The 21,165-nt window shown below is 43.0% G+C and overlaps 1 protein-coding gene and 1 long non-coding RNA gene across 4 annotated transcripts in view; one reads left to right on the forward strand and one right to left on the reverse strand.

Moving 5' to 3' along the window:
• DYM (dymeclin) overlaps window positions 1–21,165 on the reverse strand; it is a 385,616-nt gene that overhangs the window by 353,333 nt on the left and 11,118 nt on the right. For 2 of the 3 annotated variants that reach the window (XM_084627912.1, XM_084627910.1), the window contains exons 2-3: window positions 5,559–5,630; window positions 90–279 (exon numbers count right to left, since the gene is read on the reverse strand). In XM_084627912.1, the coding sequence (XP_084484038.1) occupies window positions 90–229 (140 nt within the window). In that variant the 5' untranslated portion in view covers window positions 230–279; window positions 5,559–5,630. The remainder of the gene's footprint in view (window positions 1–89; window positions 280–5,558; window positions 5,631–21,165) is intronic. The other variant, XM_084627911.1, reaches the window with a different exon arrangement.
• Window positions 7,150–19,699, forward strand: LOC311520358. The gene is made up of 3 exons (XR_014711562.1): window positions 7,150–7,325; window positions 10,622–10,682; window positions 17,556–19,699. It is a non-coding gene; the product is annotated as an uncharacterized lncRNA (long non-coding RNA).

Below are 21,165 nucleotides of genomic sequence, written 5' to 3' on the forward strand. Positions count from 1 at the left end.
AATAAGTCTATTTTGCATTCAGAGTTATTAGGCACCATTGCTCATGTATTTGTCACAAACGTTCAGTCCTTCAGCAAGCATCCTCTTACCTGCTTGTTGGGGCAGTAAAGCTAAAAGAAAGCAGCTGATTCCAGAATGGGTCATTCTCAGAGACAGCCTCGGCTCCCGATAATCTTTTTAAGTACTCATTTTCTGGGAGCTCACAAATGCTGCTACTGTTTGCGCCCATTTTCTTATTTTGTAAGTTCCTTTTTAAAGCTTCATTCCTTCAACAGAAGCCTACAAAAAAGAGAGAGAGGAAATATTTAAATCCTAGTAACAGGAATACACATCTTTGGCACATACAAGGGATATACAGAACTTACCAAACTAGAAACCAATAAATCTCTAGTTCCATAACTACAACAGTTGCTGAAAAGACACAAAACTGAAGAGCACAGGAGCAGGCTAGAATAGTTTACTTTCAACAGTTTAGGACAGTAAGATATAGTTAATATCCAAATTAAAAAAAATTGATTGGCGTACATTCCAGGCCTTCTCCACTGAATTCTTCATTAGCTGTGGTCAGAGAAAGAACACATTGACACAACAGCTGTAAGCAAAAGGGAAAGTAGCAGGAAACTTACAATTTAAGCAGGCACATTAGCGAGACCACTATTCAAAAATTTAGCATTTTCAAAGTCGTGCACAGATACTCAGAGTACATCTACACTGCACACTACTGGCAGAGATGTATAGCGTATAGTGCAGCAATGAAAAGCAATCTGTGTTCACATTGCACTGTGTAGCTACCCATGTCAGTGAAAGTCTCTAGCACAGGGGAGGTGGCAGAGGATGGCTTCAGCAGCACTGCCCCCACTGCCAGAATCTTTTCCTGCTCCAGCTACAGGGAGGCAGCAGAGAGGCAGCTGGACACTACATTGCTAAAAATAGCAATGTCGACGGGGAGGCACAGCTTGGGCAAGTAGAGAGCTGTGTAGGATATATACTCAAGTACATACCCACGCCCTTCTGGGGTGTCTTTACCAACCTAAGCAATACCTCACAGTCTACACTGCTATTTATACCTGTGCTAGAGGATATATATATATATACACACACAACGCATCGCCGAAAGCAGCATGCAATGTAGACAAACTCTTGGGTATGTGACTGCCATTGGCAAGAATGGGAATCAAGCAACTAAATTCCTGTGAACCACTGATGATTTTCCCCTTCTCTATGTTCAAAACCACAACAACGTCACATAGATATTATCACTTCTAGGCGAATACTTTAAATCTAGATCAGGCGACAAGCCTCCTAATGTCATTAGTGTCTCATAGCTATTCGCTGACCTATGTGAAATGAGTTGGTTAGTCCCAATCCAGTGGTTAGTGGAAAGGTCTAAGACCAAATGTTCATGAAGAATTAACTCATTTTCAGAGGTGATACTTGCAGAACTAGTTAGCAGCACACAGTAGGTTATATGGGGAAATAATCACATTATCCTTGGCTGTGCTGTACCTGTTCTGTGTATTCTTCCAGACTGTCAATTATGCTTTCCCATTTTTACAAACGTTAACTAATTAATCCACTAGAGAAGTAAGAAACTAGCCAAGGGCAACTGAAGCTTAGAAGAAGGTATTTGGATTAAAAAGGAAATATATGAAGACCTAATAAAACTAACCTGGACTCCAGACCATCCAAGCTGCATAAGCACTTAACAAAATGCCCCACCCCTATAGACATAGCACCCTTCCACTGAAATCTCATAAGATCCCACAAACTGAGCTATATAAGGCTGTGTCCATACTTGGGCAAGAGACTTTCAAGGAACACCTGTGGATAGGTGATGCAGAAAGAGACACTGGCAATCAGTAAGTGGCACTCTCTCCTCTGACTTCACATTGAACCAATGCCCTGCATACGTTCATGGTGCTCTGTACTACTGGAAGTGCCATCTTTCAGATGAGATGAAAATCAAGGTCTTATGGATCTCATGGATCCTTAATAAGAGTATGCATGTCAACCCGCAGTGCCTTGACTGAATTCTAACTTGGATAATTATTTTCTGCCTACATACACTCCCCATGAAGTTTCAGGTAGATCTGAAATTCTTCATGTCCTGCCCTAAACCAGTGCACTGTTAAATACTGGCTATGTTTCATTTCAGAAGTGGGTGCACTTCAGGGGTGTACAAAATGTACAAAATGTATAACTGTTTAAGTTTGCAAACTGGTTTGTCATCCTCTGGGTTAAGAGGTGCTACTGTGGAATCCTGCATGCTGGTTGGGTGGCAACAGGATAAGGGTTTACATGCATAAGTGATATTAGGAGCTGATCAGCATCTTGAATGATTTCACTTAACCGTAGTGGGATTTTTAGAGAGAGAGAGAGTGTGAGTGTGACAGTGTCACTTGTCCATGAACTTCTCTAAACTATCGCCATACCTGTTACTGAGAGACATTTCACTGCTAGAGTAATACTAGTTTTAAAATCAGTACAAAATAAAAGATAAAACAGAAACACCAATTTCTTTCATTTGCAAAGATACTACAGCAGTGCTTTCACGCAAAGAGAGATGCTGCCCACCACACACGTAAATAACTGATGGAATATTATATAAGGCTTCCCCAAATACATGAAATAAATGCACAAGTCCTTGCAGAAGTAAAAAGGGAATGTCAGTTTCTTCATAAAATTACAACTGTTTAATTTTATTATTTTTTCAAGAAAAAATATAAAAGCAAAAACAATGTAATTAACATGACATTTAAATTAATAAGGAAATTATTATTACCAATGTTGGGATAAAGAAATACAAACACAAATTTCTTGCTTTATGCTTTTAGCTTCTGGTATTGTTTGTTTAATGCTGGCCTCCAACCAGCTAACCTATCCCACACAGGAAGTGTCACACTGGACCAAACCCAAGGCCACAGCGAGTTCAATATACTGTCTCCCAACGTGGTCAGAACCAGATGCCTCAGAGGAAGGTGTAAAAACCCCACAGTAGGCAGACCAGTAAGAAGATCAGGTCCCATCCTGATCTCTAATAGTTAAAGATTTGCTTAAGCCTTTAGCATGAGGTTTTAAATCCCTTCCATATTTTTTTATCATTACTTATTACAACTTTGAATATTTGAGATCCATATAAATGCAAAGGAAAATAATTTTTCTTCCCATAAATTATAAACATAGTGGAGCAATACATGCAAGATCTTTCCAGAGTTTTGTATACAAAAATCTGCCCTGCTTCAACAGTCTGCGTACTGGAATCCAGGAGCTAAATTTTCTCTCAAATAGCATGTGTTTATTTCCTTCTTTAAAAAAAAAAAGGAAAGGAAAGGATTTTTCTGCTCCTTCACTGAATTTATATGGGTCTTTTGGTCAGGCCTGCGGCCACAACCATCACCAAACATGCCCAGGCCCATTCTTTCTCCGCCACCTTCTTCTCACCTCTTCAGCTTTGCTGTTATTACCGGTAAACACCCTCTTGCAGAGCAGAGGCAGAGAATGCATGTAAGCTTTGCCACAGCAGCAATGTCTTAGAGCAGTAGTGCCCAAACCTTTCCTGTTGTGCCTCCCCTTACCAGTAATGGAGTCTGTCTGCACCCTCGCTCCATTACTATACAGCCAAGGCTTCCTCAGCAGAGGAGCATGGGTTCAAGGCAGAGGTGGGGGTGGAGCTGGGGATGGGGTAAGAGCTGGGGACAGAGGTGGAGCTGGCCGGGGAGCAGAGAGGGCATGATGGCAGAGCTGAGCGGCAGGTGGAAAAGAGCTGCGGCTTGGCACAAAGCAGAGCTGAGGGGCGCTCCTTTCCTGCCCCCCCCGGGGTTTTGCCCAGGCCCTCCCAAACATTCCTCCACACACTCCTAGGGGTAGGATATGTACTTATATGTATGTCCTGGGCAGGGGAGGGGGGAGGGCCAGTTTGGGAACCACTGCTTTAGAGCAATCCAGCTGGCCATCAACAAACCAATGAAACTGACTAAGCACAAAGCAAGGAAACTAAAAATAAATGGAGAAAAACATTTTCTCCATGTAATTTTAGAGATTACTTGTCGTAAGAACTAACTTTCGCATGGAATTGTGATTTCCAAGTTGATGTGGTCCCTTTGATACCCTAATAAATCTAGCTCAGGTAAAGCAGTTTCCCTTCTCAGAGCGACTGTTTCAGGTTGTCTGCAGATTCAGGCAGACAGCACTGCATCCATAAAACTTTAAAAACACAAACTAAATGTCCATTCACAACTATGAAGTCTACAAGGGGGTGACGGTATTAATGAAAACGTTGTAATAATTACAAATTAATAGATTCTAAAGGTAGAAGGGACCACTGTGGTCATCTAATTTGCCCTCTTGAATAACACAGGCCATATGACTTCCCTGAATTAATTCCTGTTTAAAACTAGAGCATATCTTTTCAAAAACCATCCAGTCTTGATTTTAAAATTGCCAGTGATGGAGAATCCACCACAACCCTGTGACAAGTTTCAGAGTAGCGGCCATGTTAGTATCCGCAAAAAGAACAAGAGTACTTGTGGCACCTTAGAGACTAACAAATTTATTAGAGCATAAGCTTTCGTAGGCTACAGCCCACTTCATCAGATAGATAGAATGGAACACATAGTAAGAAGATTATATAATACTTATCTATAAATACATACACATACAACATTTTCACCTTATTTCCAGTGTGAATTTGTCTAGCTTCAGCTTCTAGCTATTGGATCTTGTTATACTTTTGGTGGATACATTGAAGAGCCAGCCTATTGTCAAATTTCTGCTCCCCATGTAGGTACTTAAATGATTAAGTCACCTCTTAATCTTCCCTTTGTTAAGCTAAACAGATTGCTATCCTTGGGTCCATCACTAGAAGGCATGTTTTCCAATCCTTCAGTCATTCCCGTTGCCCTTCTGTTAACCCTCTCCAGTCTATTAAGATCCTTCTTGAACTGTGGACACCAGTACTGGACACCGTGTACCCATAGCGATCACACCAATACCAATCTGAATTTGAGTCTAGGCTCAAATGTAGGCTGTATAACTCCAACATGAAGGCTGTATCTAGCCTCCAAGCCATGTGTTTTGACACAATTGTATTAGCATATTAAACATATACTGATTATAAACTAACATTCAATCTAATGCAATACTGACTCTCACAAAGCACTCTCACACTAGGCTTGCACTTCTACTCAGAGACTTACACGAATTCAGTCAACTAATGATGGCAAGACTGAGAAACAGCTGATTATTATACATTAGGTGGAAAAGTTCAGGTATGTATGTAAAGATTGCATGTAAATTGTATATTTTTGACTGTATCTCTTACAACTGAAGTGATGGAAGAAGGGTAAGGGCAGAGATAGTATTGCGTGTTTGTACATCACCTACAACAACAGTTCCACATTCCTGATTGGAGCCTCTGGGCAGTACTGTTATTAATAAGAGACTAACTTTTCACATTTGAAGTGGCTGCCAAACATAGTAAATTAATAAGTGCTAGCTTTAGTTAAAATGCTGAAATGTTGATTTACTTCTGTTTCTACGTAATAAGAAGTGCTTCTTACCTTTGGAACTCGAAGATTGCCAGAATGAGCCAAACGGATGCTCTTTTCCTTTAAACAAGGTAGATTAGAGCACTACAAAAAATGAGAAAATAAAAGATATCTATATAATACTGTGTATTCAGCATTAATCAAGTAGTTATACTAAGACGTCAAAGTATTGATTCACTAAGTGAGCATATTGGTACTTTGAGAATTATACTTTATAGAGCACATTTCATCTGGAAACATTATGCAGTTAATGAATAACCATTCTATATTCACTAGTGCATTCTATTTTATGATCGTATAATCCTAATGCAAACCTTGCCATCAAGTTAGTGGCAGGTTGCAATACAAAGAATTCCCCAGGCTGCTGAAGGCCCAGAAGAGCATTTAAAAGTCTCTGTTCAGACATTCATATTTTCTTTCACATTATCATACTCATCCAGTATGACCATATCATCTCACTCTGAATGCCTTGTGATTATTCGTACTTCAATAGCACCCAGATGCCTTGATCAAGATCCCTTGTGTTAGGTACTACACAAACATGGCCCTTATCCCAAACACCTAACAAGAGTAGGCTCACAGAATAGTCCAATTGACTGGCTTCATTTAACTACTCAGGTGCACAGTTACATGTGTAAGTGCTTGCAGAATCAGGGCCTAAGTTTATAGTTCACTGGCTCTCCCCAGTCTATTGCAAAAAGTTTTAACTTCTTGCCTTTGCCTTCAAGCTTCTGTATAACTGTCCCTGCCTAGAGATCCAATCGAGTCTCATCACATCTTACAGATCCTTGAATCTTCTAGTCCACCAACAAGGCCAGCTTCTACGCTCCATTTGTCTGCTTCTCACCATAACAATGCTTTATTCATACCACCCCCCACATATGGAATGCCCCTCATTGTGATCCATCAAGTAAAAACTCTCAAGATTCACCATTCCTACTATTCTCACAAGAAGACTATTATTATTATTATTAACAAAAAGGTCTAAATGAACCAAGACTGATGAATGCCTTAACTGACTGACTGCATGACTGTATCGCTGTAACCTCTGTCCTTCCTTAACCCAGCCCCTTTCTACACACCCCATCTCACCATATTTTAAAGTTAGATTGTAAACTCTTCACCACATCTAACCCACTTTTGGGCATGGTGTGACTTTTTTCATTATCCACAAGTTTTAGTTGCTGTTTTTCTTCCAGTTCTAACACTTCCAAAATCTGGACGTGAAGTCTCTGCAATGGCTTACTCTAATTTTTAAACTCACTTCTATGCAAGGAATACCAGTATCATTTATGCTGAACAATTTTACAGCATGGCTCCTTTAAGAGTGAAGTGAACCGTCAAGTGACCTGTGCACTACACAACCTAACGGTTCTCTGAGCTCCACAGGCATTAAAGACAAATAAAGTAGGGAGAAGTTTGAAATAGAAAGGGACCTTGGCCCTGTGAAGCTTTAACAAGAACACTACTTTCCACTGTAAAGTTGTACAATTCAGAGCTTCAGCTTATCTCAAACTATGTAAGCTACACTATTTGCTTTCTGCTCACTCCCACGTGCAGCAAACTGGGAAAAGAATTTGCCACAAAAATAACTAGAAGTCACAATCCAAGGTCTATGGCAGCTCATCAGAGCTAAACGACACCTCCCCCCACCCCCGGCCAAGTGTCCTTGGTGCCACTGCTCTTCCAACAAAGCTGTGAATATCATGGTTCCCCTGATGAGTGTTGTCTGTGGACTTGTCTGACACACCGAACTTGTGCAGTTCTCCACTCTGGCAGGTAGGCTTAGTTTGGTTTTGGTTTTTCTTTGACAGAGGGCGGGGGGCTTTTTGGCACCATTAGCAAGGAAGAAGGATGCAGGAATCTCAGTGACAACTCTCTTCCCTTAGTAGATGCTGTTAACTTGTGCTAGACAATCATTACAAACCAACTTCATGCACTTATCCAGCAGTAGCAGGAGAGGTGGTGAAATGCTTCAAGCAGTGTAGTTAGGGGTTGCCTTCTGTGCAACTGTCAGGGTGGATTTGATTTAAATCACTAGCCAGGAAGACTCAATTTAATCATGGATTTCTACATAAAAGTGCATTCTTGTTGGTTGTTACAACCTTAATACATATTCTTCACAACTCAGAGATAGATGAGACCCAAACTGGGTCTCTTTTACGGCCTGCTGCCATTATAGGTTTTCCCTTCTAGTGAGAGAATGGTATAGGAGATCTCAAATCAATGATGGCTACTCTCAGAAAGACCTCAAGACTTTTGGAATATTTTGCTCAAACAGTTTCACTTCTGTTTCTACTGTCTGTCCCTCCCTTCTCACATCTATCTCCAGACTTCTCCTTGTCCAGATCTATTGTGTCCCCAACAATCTTCTATTCATTGAACTTTTTGAAACTTTGCACTTGTAGAGAGAGAGGTAAGGGATTGACTCTGTACACAAATTTGCAGAGGGACAATAGGGTTGAGGTCTGTTATTTCTCACCTCTAGATATTTATTTAAAAACTTTTTTGCTGTTAACAAGCATGTTATCTCTGGAGACACAAATCCACAGTTTGAGAACTGCAAAACTAAGCATCTCTGATGGTATCTTCTAGACTGAGCACTGAATCCCATTGGGTAGATAGAAAGATTAACCTAAATAATCTATACAGAAGCCCCTGGAACCCCATATCATTAGGTCCCTAATCCATGAACTATTGGAACTCATTTACAAAACTTTTCTTTAACATTACATGAATATATTGTCTCATACTATAGAATTAGAATTTATAATCCCTATTCCATGATGAGATATCTTTGAACTACAGACGCTCCCCAGGTTACGCAAGGCCCGATTTATGCAAATCCGCACTTACGGAAAAAGCTCCGTAAGGTAGGAGTTTTTTGGGGGAGGGAGGTTTGGCATAATGGTCGGGTATACGTTTCCGACTTACGCAAAACTCAAGTTACATAAGGCGTTCCAGAACGGAATGATTGTATAAGTCGGGGAGCATCTGTATAATGTATCTTAATTAAAACTATCTTTAGATAGGCTAGGAAAAAGCCTTTTATAAAAAAAAATCTGATTTTTTTATTTTTTTCCACTCTTGCAATGGTCATGATTGTCTTGTCCACAGTTCAGTTTCTGTTCCGATTAATTCAATAGGCCTCCAGGGCCTTTGCCCATTTTACCTGTGCAACAGTTCAACTAATGCTTTGGCAGCACAGAACATTCCCATGGTCCATTAGCCCTTTGAACAAGCAGCCCCTTTCACTACAATACCCTGATGAGCTGAAAACTTCCTTGCTCTAAACCAGTGGTCACCAACCCATCGATCACAATCGACTGGTCGATCCTGGAGCCTCTGTCAGTCAACTGCGATCTCCGTGGCCAGCAGCGCAGCGGGGCGCAGGCAGGCTCCCTGCCTGCCTGCTGTGGTCCCACGCCGCTCCCAGAAGTGGCTGACTGTTGGCATGTCTCTGCAGCCCCTGGGAGGAGGGAGGGGTGAGGCAGCAGCTCCCAGCAGCTCCCCTTGGCTGGGAACCGTCTCTGTGGCCCCTGGAGGGAAGGGGGCAGTGGGTCTGCTCAATAATGATCCAAAGCAGTGCAAACCGACGCACATTCATTGTCGTTATCTAAGTCAGATGCCACTAGCAGAAAGTTGATTTTTTTTTTGGTGGTTCAGGTTCTGAACTTTCTGTATTGTAGTGTTGTTCTTTTAACTCTTCTGAAAGCATGTTCTACACCTCCTCCCTCTCAGATTTTGGAAGGCACTTCAGATTCTTAAACCTTGGGTCGAGTGCTGCAGCTACTCTTAAAAATCTCACATTGGTACTTTCTTTGCGTTTTTTCAAATCTGCAGTGAAAGTGTTCTTAATATTAACATGTGCTGGGTGATCATCTGAGACTGCTATAACATGAAATATATGGCAGAATACGGGTAAAACAGCAGGAGACATGCAATTCTCCACCAAGGAGTTCAGTCACAAATTTAATTAACACTTTTTTTTGTAACGAGCATCAACAGTATGTAAGCATGTACTCTGGAATGATGGCCACATCATGAAGGGGCATACAAATGTTTAGCATACCTGGCAAGTAAATACCTTGCAATGTCAGCTGCAAAAGTGCCATGCGAACACCTGTTCTCACTTTCAGGTGACATTTTAAATAATAAGCAGGCAGCATTACCTCCCGTAAATGTAAACAAACTTGTTTTTCTGAGCGACTGGCTGAACAAGAAGTAGGACTGAGTGGACTTCTAGACTCTGAAGTTTCACATTGTTTTGTTTTTGAGTGCAGTTATGTAACAAAAAATCTACATTTGTAAGTTGCACTTTCACGACAAAGAGATTGCACTACAATACTTATATGAGATGAATTGAAAAATACTATTTCTTTTGTTTATCATTTTTACAGTGCAAATATTTGTAATCAAAAATAATAATACAAAGTGAGCACTGTACACTTTGTATTCCATGTTGTAACTCAAATCAATATATTTTACAATGTAGAAAAACATCCACAAATATTTAATAAATTACAATTGGTATTCTATTGTTTAACAGTGCCATTAGTTTTTTTAATCGCGCTTAATTTTTTTAAGTTAATCACGTGAGTTAACTGCAATTAATTAACAACCCTAATTTACATCTGTGTGTTCCATCCCCTGAACTGAGGACTGACTTTACAGTTTAGGAATATGGTACCCACCCATATAATAGTACTATGTCTCCTCACTGTTTATTTTTGCTCAGTAACTGGAAAATAAAAATTTGAGGGCTATCACAATAATAGGGATGACATTTTAAATGCATGAATTTGACAAATTTTCTCTTTTCGAGTGATTACCTAACCAAAAAAAAATCTATTAAAATTATTATTGTTGGAAGCATTCCTTAACATCAGAATGTTTGGTTACTACTATATGAAAATTCCAGGGCAACTTTGTCCATCTCTTTCTTTACCTACTACACATATGTATCTAGAAAAATTAAATTTCAAAACTTTAGCAATTCACTTTAAATTATGGTTAAAACTGGCAGCTGCATATGATGTAAATCATGTCAAACCAAGCACTGTTTTGCAATCCAGGCAGATTTACCCAGGTTAGAGCTGGCGCTTTCCAGAAGAGACTTCCCTTGATACAAAAGCTGTAAGTATACTCATTTCAACCTTATGGCCCACTTTCCTCTCCCAAAGAACTTGCCTACTGGTCACAATACATTTCCACAAAGGAAATCTCAACTGGGCATCTGCAGTGCCTTGTAGGTATGGGAAAGATACTTAGACATTCATTAAGTTTGATACAGATATAACCTTTTTGCATAGATCAAGTGTTAGAGAGGCAATTATTTTGGCTGCTGTAATCTGGCCACATGTGAGTGTTATGCAGACTCTAAAATAGAGCTAAGTGTCTCTAGTTTAAACATAGCTAGAAATCTGTACACTGTATAAAACTGCATACTGCACAGAACAAAAGTAATCCACCTTTGTTTAGCTTTTTTTTACATTCATCTACGTTACCTTGTACTCCACATTATGATTTCTGTCTTGTATTTTACCCCCAACCTATACCACCAGAGTCAGCTGCTCCCACCACTTGCTCTAAATTAAAATAACTTTGCCAATCAGTTTAATTACTGCAAGGTACAATAGGTTTCCTATTTTGAACAGCATTTTCAGGCTCTGAAAAATGAGGATGATCTGCTTTATTCACCCTCTTGGATAACAGACCATCAGACACCAAATAGGATTTCTCAGATTTTAAATATGTCATTGTATCTGCTTTATATAAAAAGCCTTGCCATTTTATTTTTATGATGCCTAAAGATGAATTTGCAAGCCCAACTCTTAGTCATAAGAGTATTAAAGCATTAAGAGTATTAAAAACATATTGAGATTGAGCACAGCTGTCAAAAAATTCTAAGTTAATATAAACTGATATTTGCTAAAGAAAACTTCTGCTGCACTGAAACTCACAATACACTGAGCACCAAATACAGTAAGTAGTAAAACATTTTAGACATCCAGGGTCAAGCCTCTCAGCACTAAATCTAAAGTTTCCAAGGAGGTTTGTTCCTCATTTTTCTCCCCCCAGCTAGAAGAAAAAATTGAGATCAGACAGTTAGTTTCTCCAGTACCAAGAAATGTCCAGTAGCAGAACTGCAGAGGGAATAGGGGGAGAGACAAGTGGACTGAGCTCTCATGTGATCATGGGAAAGGTTTAAACATACACAAGGTTAGACCTGTGCTCTCCACAAACAACTAAAAGGTTGGGATGAAGGGTTCTAAAAAGAGTTCCTCAGGGCCTAAATCACACAGTGAGGGTTTTAAAATGTATTAAATATTTCCTAGATCTGGGCAATCTATCTATTCCTACAAACACCAAAAGCGATTACTGCCACTGCCTAGAACTAGCATGTTACCCCATATTATATGCAGTGAAAGAAACTAGTTGTAGGCACGTTTCACAGTAGCAGCCATGTTAGTCTGTATTTGCAAAAAGAAAAGGAGTACTAGTGGCACCTTAGAGACTAACCAATTTATTTGAGCATAAGCATCCGAGGAAGTGAGCTGTAGCTCACGAAAGCTTACGCTCAAATAAATTGGTTAGTCTCTAAGGTGCCACAAGAACTTCTTTTCTAGTTGTAGGCACAAAATTTAGATTGCAGAATCAGTACCTCACGGCCCAAGGCACTAGAGAGATGCATAATGAAAAGACAGTGCTTGACTTACACCCTAATATAAAACGTACTGTGATTAATTAGAATATATTTTAAAATAAGTATTTCCCAGCCTAACTGTGAACCCAAGAACAACATGCTAGAGCAGGGGTCGGCAACCTTTCAGAAGTGGTGTGCCGAGTCTTCATTTATTCACTTTAATTTAAGGTTTCACGTGCCAGTAATACATTTTAACCTTTTTTAGAAGGTTTCTCTCTCTGTCTATCTAAACTATTGTTGTATGTAAAGTAAACAAGGTTTTCAAAATGTTTAAGACGCTTAATTTAAAATTAAATTAAAATGCTGATCTTATGCCACCGGTCCGCTCAGCCCACTGCCAGCCTAGGGTTCCATTCACTTAGGCCGGCAGCAGGCTGAGCGCGGCCTGTGGCCGGGACCTCGGCTGGCAAGGGGCCAGCAGCCAGAACCCCAGACCAGCAGCAGGCTGAGTGGGGCCAGTGGCCGGGAACCCAGACCGGCAGCGGGCTCAGCGGCTCAGCCTGCTGCCGCTCAGCCCACTGACGGTCTAAGGTTCCATCCGCCGGCTCCTTCCAGCCAGGGTTCCGGCTGCCAGCCCCACTCAGCCCGCTGCCAGTCTGGGATCCCAGCCCTGCCCATATAGAGTGGGTTCCTACCTTCTCCCTGGTTCTATCCCATTCTCTTCCTCTCTCTCTGCACTGAGCTGAGGGTGGGAGTGCACTGAGCACAGGGCTGGGGGTGAAGGAGCAGGCTGGGGGTTGGGGTGTAGGGTCTGGCCAGGAGCTAGAATGAGGGAGGGGGCTCAGGGTTGGGGCAGGAGGTTTGGGTGTGGAGTGCTTACCAGGGCAGCTCCCATTTGGTGCGAGGGGTGCAGGTGGGAATGTGTGTGGGGGTGTGTGCAGGAGCTCCCGTTTGGTGCTTAGGGTGGGGGTGGGAATGTGGGGGGTGCAGGAGTCAGGGCAGGGGGCTAGGGGTGTGTGAGGAGGGTGCAAGAGTCAGGGCTGGGGTCATGGGGGGTGCAGGGGTCAGGGAATGGGGGGACTGGGTATGTGTGAGGGGTGCTAGAGTCAGGGCTGGGGTTGTGGGGGGTGCAGGGGTCGGGGCTGAGGGTGTGGGGTAGGGTCGTGGGGGTGCTTCCAGCCCCCTGCTGTGAAACTGCTCTGGGCAGGGGGCTGGAGGGGATATGCCCTGATTCCACCCCCCTTCCCCAAGGCCCTGTCCCCACCTCTTCTCTGCCTCCTCCCCGGAGCAGAGAGCGCTCTGCAGTTCCGCTTCTCCCCCTCCCTCACAAGGGACTTCTCCTCTCTCTCCCTGCCACCGATCAACTGGAGGGGCAGGAACGCAGCACTCTGGTGGAAGAGGCTGGGGAGGAGGGAGCTTGCCTGCCAGGCAGTAGCAGCCGGCAGGACCAAGCTTCATCACCCTGCCCCCGTGAGTGCGGGGGGGGAGGGGGGGCAGCGGAGAAGAGCGGGCAGGATTTTTAATGGCACATTGCTGCCTGCTGGGGTCCCGGCCTGGGTTCAGCAGTGGGCTGAGCGGGGCCAGCGGCTGGGACCCGGCAGGCAGCAGCGTGCCATTAAAAATCGGCTCGCGTGCCGTATTTGGCACACTTGCCATAGGTTGCCAACTCCTGTTCTCCAGTAAGGAAACTAGAGAGTGAAAGTGACTAGGAAACGTCAATGACAATTACCAGTTTTGTTTCACTGTAGAGGCTGAGTATTTTATTTATTTCCTGAGCACCGTAAGTGTCCTCTGCTCTATTAAATGCAAAAAGAAAAACAGCAAGAATTGGAACCACTCCATTGCAACTGAGGCATAATTAGTAAGGGTGTTGATAACACAAAATATATACAAACAGACAACTCTCTTAAAGATCTCATTCTAGACTCTGCATATAAAAAGATCATAGATGCAACTTGGAGCACTGAGGAGAATCCCTTAGGATTCCAACAAGACGACACTGGGGAAATTTCTTAGTGACTATTCTCATGGTAAACTGCTACAAACAACAGATACTAACAGCACAGGGCCCAGGCTTCACAAGCATACAAACAAAAAGGTTCCCTAGACAGAGATGACCACAGCATGACTATTTAACCATGCACTGAAAGTCATTATCTTCGCAACTTTAGCTGCTACAACATATATCTTCAACACATATGGGGATAGCAAGCCCAATCCTTTCAAAGAAGGAGGAAGACTCAGTGAACAGCAAGGATAAGTCTGAGCATTTTATCACTATACTGGGAACTCTCCACAGAGATAGTGCTGGGAGTTACTGCAGTACACCCTGTACTTGCAATCCAAAGCAGCAAAGCAAGACAATGGACACGTGCAACAGTATGAGAATAGTGGGTACCGTGAAAATATACGTTACTGATGGTTTCATTAAGTCAGAACACTACAGTGTGCGTATGAAACACCTATGTGCATCACACTAAATCTGGGCAAAATTTCCTGCATTCTCTCCTATGACACTTTGAAAAAGCAAAGAGAAAAAGGAAGAAAGGAGAACCACTTTTTCCAGTTGTTACAGAGCTCATCTGGGAACGAGGAACCCAGAGTTCATTTCCCTGATCTACTACAGACTTTCTGTCTGCCCCTGGGCCTCTCTGTCACTCTATTTCCCATCTATAAAATAGGAATAATACCACTTCTCTACCTGTGAGTTGACATACCTGGGGTCCACTATCGCACTCAACCTTTCACTTGAAACAGAACTCAACATCCGCATTGGAAAAGCTGCCACAACAATGTTTAGACTGAACAAGAGGGTATGGGAAAACAACAAACTGACAGAACGCACAAAGATCTGTGTTTATCGTGCATGTGTTATCACCACATTTTTGTATGGGAGCGAGACATGGACCTTATACTCTCATCAGGAAAAGAGGCTCAACAGCTTTTATATGCATAGCTTTTGTTTAATCTTTGGAATCTCCTGGAGGGACAGAGTCACCAACACTGAGGTGATCAAATGGGCCAGCAATACCCACCATGCAAACACTCCTCAAACAGAGATGCCTTCACTGGCTTGGGCTTGTGTGCCAAATGAATGATGGGTGCATTCCAAAGGACATCCTCTACAGCAAATTGGCATCTGGAAAAAGACCCAAAGGACGCCCAAAATTGTATTTCAAGGATGTGTGCAAGTGAGACCTCAAAGAAATGGACATGGATGTGGACAAATGGGAAGATCAGATTCAAGACCGCAGCCTATGGAAACAAGAGCTTAACAGAGGACTCCGAAGTTATGAGAGGAAGCTGTCCAGCTTAGCAGAGGAGAAAAGACCTCGCAGAAGGCAGAGCCCAAAGCCTCGAAACATCACCTTTAAATGTGACAGATGCGGCAGAGATTCTCTCTCTCAAGTGGGTCCCTTCAGCCACGTTCGCGGCTGCCATAAAACCAACTGAGTAAATTCTTTACCTCTCAGGGATGCATACCCATGGTCTCTCAAGACTGAAGGATGCCTACTACTACTACCTGCAACGATAAATTAAAGATTGCAAGGCACTCAGATACTGCGATGATAAATTGTTTTGAATCTCATCTTACTCTTTTCACTAGTATGTTTATCTAAAATAATGAACATTGTAAATGGAACAAAGTACAGATGGCAGCACCAACCAAGGCATAGCAAACACACTTGTTATTGAACTATACTGAAATCCAACAATATTTAGGTTTCAGAGTAGCAGCCGTGTTAGTCTGTATTCGCAAAAAGAAAAGGAGGACTAGTGGCTCCTTAGAGACTAACCAGTTTATTTGAGCATGAGCTTTCGTGAGCTACAGCTCACTTCATTGGATGCAAGCGATGAAGTGAGCTGTAGCTCACGAAAGCTTATGCTCAAATAAACTGGTTAGTCTCTAAGGAGCCACTAGTCCTCCTTTTCTTTCAACAATATTTAGTTAGTCCTCCCTTGTCATCCCCATTTACTCTGGCAGATCTGCTAGGAGGAAAGGAAGATTCCTTCACTATAGATTAGTCTTTTAGACACTTTTTAAGAGTACTGTATCACCAGCTCATGATGAAGGATTTTTCTGCATTTCAAACACATTTTTAAATCTTACGCATGTTTTTTGGAATTCCCCTTGTTTAAATGGGCTCTGGGCCTATCAAGTTAGGACCCTGCCAAATAGAACATCCCTCCAAATCTCTTCTCTCACGCACGCACGCACACACACTCCAATGTTCCTACAAATATCTCTCTCTCTCACACACACACACACACCCCCCAACTCCAAACCCTACCAAGTCACAATTCCTCCCCTCTCAAAAAGGTCACCACCCCTAAAATACCTGCCCGGCCCCTTTCCCAGTGGAGATACACCTGCCCAAGGGAGGCCACTTCCAATGTGTCTCCCTGTGAGCTGGGGAGGCTCTGCAGAGAGGGCAGGTGTAGTGTAGGAAACTACTTTCTGTAGGAATGTGCTACTTATGGTGTACTGAGCATGCTCAGTAACATCTGCTGAAGCCACTGCCCTTCACCCTGCCCTTTCTAGACGTAAGATTCTGCTGACTGCTTTTTAAAAAGGTTAAAAAGAGGCAAAGGAGGCAAACCGGAGGAAGGTGACCAGGGTCTGAGCAGGCGGCGAAAAGTGACTAATCGGGGGGGGGGGAGGATCAGCAGCTGGAGGCAGGGTTAGGGTAGGGCCTGAAGCGCAAAATTGTGGGGGGATGGACCCAGGGTTAAGCCCAGGGGTGAGGCGCTGCCAGAGGGTGCCAGAGAGCAAAACCCCAGCACAGGCAGGGGTATGGGGGGGGTAACAGTTACCCCAGTGGACTGAGACACCAGTGTTTGCAAAAATGGGGGGAGGAAGGGGGCAGAGCGGCTTTTTTATTTACCCTCCCACAGGACAGTACCTGTCAGCATGGGCTTTCCAGGGCTAGGTTCTTAAAGGCACAGGCATCCCAAAGCCTAGTCACTGCAGCTCCTCTTTGTCTGATGTAACCTACTGAGGTGCTGCAGTGACTTAATTGACTTAATTCAGTGAAATATTTTACATATACCCCCCCTCAGAAACAAAGAATCCCTAATACGTGTATCTGACTGCATAGAGTCTCATAGCAATTCACCCATTTGTCTTTGCTGCTGCTGGGACTCTCGGGACTTCATCATTTAGCTTTGTCATTGTGCAGATGCATGTCATTTCACTATTTAATTTATATTTTAACAGCAAATACTCTTTGCAAATATGTATAAGTAAGTTTATGCTAGTAGTTTTAGCAATGACATCTGTGTTTCTAGTATTGCACTTGCTATTTTTTACTGTGATTTCTAATTTGGAATTTTTAATTCTAACTTTTTCTTCTTATTTTTAGAGCAGAAGTTTATTCTGTTGGGTCATGTGAGTTCCCATCTGACTGAATTTATGGACTGGTCTCAAAAACTTTTTTTCATTCAATCCACCAATGGTGATTGAATTTTGCAACTGTTATTTTGCCTATCAATCCAGCCCTTAGTGTTTTTCCGCATACCACTGCTTGTGTGTACAACTGGATTCTCAAATATTCAATAAAGGCAGTATACTATCTCCTATAACAGCTTTCTCAAAGGAAAAAAATCTATTGTAACTTTTGCTGAACATTAGAACTGCCATAATGGGTCAGACGAATAGTCCAGTATCCTGTCTTCTGACAGCAGCCAGAGCCAGGTGCTTCTAAGGGAATGAACAGAACAGGCAATCACTGAGTGAACCATCCCACTGTCCACTCCCCCCATCTGGCAGTCAGAGAACCGTTTAGGGACCACAGAGCCTGGAGCTGCATCCCTGATTATCTTGACTAATAGCTGATGCACCTATCCTGAGGGACTGACCTAATTCTTTGTTGAACCCATTTATATTTTTGGCCTTCAAAATATAATGAATACACATCTACAACCCCAAGATACTTTGACAACCACAAGAATTCTGAAGACATGAGTTATACACCCTGAAGTCAAGACATTTTAATAAATACATGATATTTTGTTCTTATGCACCTCTTTGTTCCCGAGCCTTTAGGGTGCAGTAAGGCCAGTTCCACAAAAGCTGGAGCCCAAACATATGAATGAATCTTAGTCTACCCTCATACTTTTCCTATTACCTCTCCCAAACATTTCATATACCTAAGGTCATATCTACACTACAAGTGTATGTTAACTCAAGTTACGGCAGCATAGGCTCACTACGGTTACTATGTCACTTGTGTGCATGCCTACTGAACTCCTTGTCTCAGTGTGAGGGTACTCACCAGAAGTACTTGCATAGAGTCAGAGTGAGGTGCACCATGAATAGATATCCCACTGTGCAACTCATCACAGTCCACCATACTGTATTTTGGGAAGCTTTGGTTTGGCATTGTATGCTGGGGCCCAAACAGGTCACACAGGGGCGACTGTACTCATGGGATCAATTTCCCATAATGCATTGTTAACCATCCCCTAATTTTATATGTATCCCATAAGTAAACATATATATAATGTTTGCACCTTTTTTTTTTTCTAAACCCACAAACCTGCCTGGCCCTCCTCACTCCCTGCCATCTCACACAGAAGCATGGAGCCTGATGACTCTCCACTATTGTCAGGAACGTTGCAATCCCAAGGTGCATGATCCTTTAGTATTTGCAGAGCAACAAGCATAGAAGTGGGGTGTGACATTATACTCCATATTCTTTATGAAAATATGCTTATGATATGGATATGACATAGCTAAGATATACTTTATGCAAGATCATTGATAAAGTTATGACCTACTGAATGTGTTTATCCAATTTGTATGCATGTATCATTTTTGTATCTGAAGATAGGAACATTGACCATATCTCTGTATTTCAAATGTGCTATGTTGGATGAGGCCAGACAATGTGAGTGGCTCACTGAAGAAATGCACACAAGCATAAGGAACTGTGTGCAACAGAAACCTCTCAGAGATAGCTCTACACAATGGGAACTGTTTGACACAGGTCATGGCAAAAGAACCTTCCAGCAAGTGGGGGGGGAGATTTAAAAAGGGGGACAATGACAACATGAGGGGGCCTCACTCTCCCTCGCTCTGGGAAGACAGGCACTTCAGCCTACTGAGAATGAGAAGGATCTGACATTATCAACCACTGAAGAATAATTCAGGTGTGTATAATATCTCTTGTGTCTACACTTGCAGACATAGGCCTTTTCCTCACTGCTAAAAACTAATGAAAAAAAAAAAACACAAAACAAGTTAAGGTTTAACAGTGAGGAAAAAGACTCAAGAAAATGTCTCAAAAATTAAATGAGAGAGCAATGAGATACACGTGAGCGCCACGGCTCTGAGTGTAATTTTTGTGGTGATACCTTTTTGCTCTGTGTACGTGTATAACAGTGACAAAAGTGGAAGTCTGTATAAAGCACAATGGCAGATTTTCTGCCTATGAGCTTGCTTTCAAAGGGAATTAATATGTATTTTACATAACATTTATAATGCTTTTCACTACTCTCAATATTGTGTGTGCATTCAATTTTTCTTTACTAATAGACTGTATGACCTACTATGCAGTGGAAAGGGACTAATAAAAGATTTCTTTTTAAATGCTCAGACTTTCATTAAGGGTTTTTCATACAATAGCTATGAAACAGTGTGTAATGTTCTCTTCTGTGATCAATACTCAGTGAAATCTTTTGAGGAAAAAATTGCACAGGTATTGGCATATAAAAGGAGTGACACATCCAGAAGGAATGAATAAAGCAGGAAGACTTAACCTGCATCGATTTGCTGCCAACTTTTCTTTGGAAGGTAAGCAATTCTTTTTCTCATGTAATAAATACACAGAACACAATAGAATCTTCAGCATATACATGATGGTCCTGATCTCGCAACACTGGGATTACTTGAAGTGTTAAATTTACCTTCACTGGGACTAGGATTAGTTTTCTTCACATTTCCAAGAAAATCTCCTTTGCCTACCACAACAGGGCCTCCTCGGTTCCACTTCTGTCTCGGTATACAAACCACGCACTGATCCTTGTTCTGGTTCAACACCCTGTGCAGTTTATTTATAATTGAGTCCCACCTACAGATGTCAGCTGTCCAGTTTTCTACCGGAATGCCTGGTCGCAAACGGACCCTTGCAGCTCTGGTCAGCAATGCTGACCGGGCCAGTAGAAGTCCAGTCAGCGGCGCAGCATGGCTAAGGCAGGCTCCCTGCATTCTGTGGCTCCGCATGACTCCCGGAAGCAGTGGCATGTCCCCCCCTCCAGTTCCTAGGCAGCCAGGCGGCTCTGTGCACTGCTCTGCCCCTTCCACAGTCACTGGCTCCGAAACTCCCATTGGCCCACAACCGTGGCCAATGGGAGCTGTGAGGGAGGTGCCTGTGGATGGGACAGCGCGCAGAGACGTCTGGCAGCACCTCGCACAGGAGCCGTAGAGGGGACATGCTGCTGCTTCTGGAAGCCACCTGAGGTATGCGCCACACCGAGACTGCACCCCTCACCCCCTCCTGCGCCCCAACCCCCTGCCCCAGCCCTGATCCTCCTCCCGCCAGCCGAACCTCTCGGCCCCAGCCCAGAGCACCTTCCTGCACCCCAAACCCCTCATCTCCAGCTCCACCCCAGAGCCTGCACTCCCACACACAACCCACCCCCAGCCCCCTAAACCCCTCATTTTTGGCCTCATCCCAGAACTCACCCCGAGCCTGTACCCCCTCCCGCACCCCAACCCCTTGAGCCAGCACAATGAAAATGAGCGAGTGAGTGAGGGTGGGAGAGAGCGAGCGACAGAGAGAGGGGTGATGTAGTGAGCGGGGGGCAGGCCTTGGAGAAGGGGTCCAGCAGGGGTGGGGCCTCAGAGGAGGGGCAGGGCAAGGGTGTTTGATTTTGAGTAAGTAGAAAGTTGGTAACCCTAGTCCTACCACCTTCACAGCATACCTAGCGCCTTCACAAGCAAGGGGAAAGCAATTGCTCTCTCCTTCTCAC

Source organism: Lepidochelys olivacea (genome assembly GCF_965140295.1).
Source record: "Lepidochelys olivacea isolate rLepOli2 genome assembly, chromosome: 5".
Classification (NCBI taxonomy): Eukaryota; Metazoa; Chordata; order Testudines; family Cheloniidae; genus Lepidochelys; species Lepidochelys olivacea.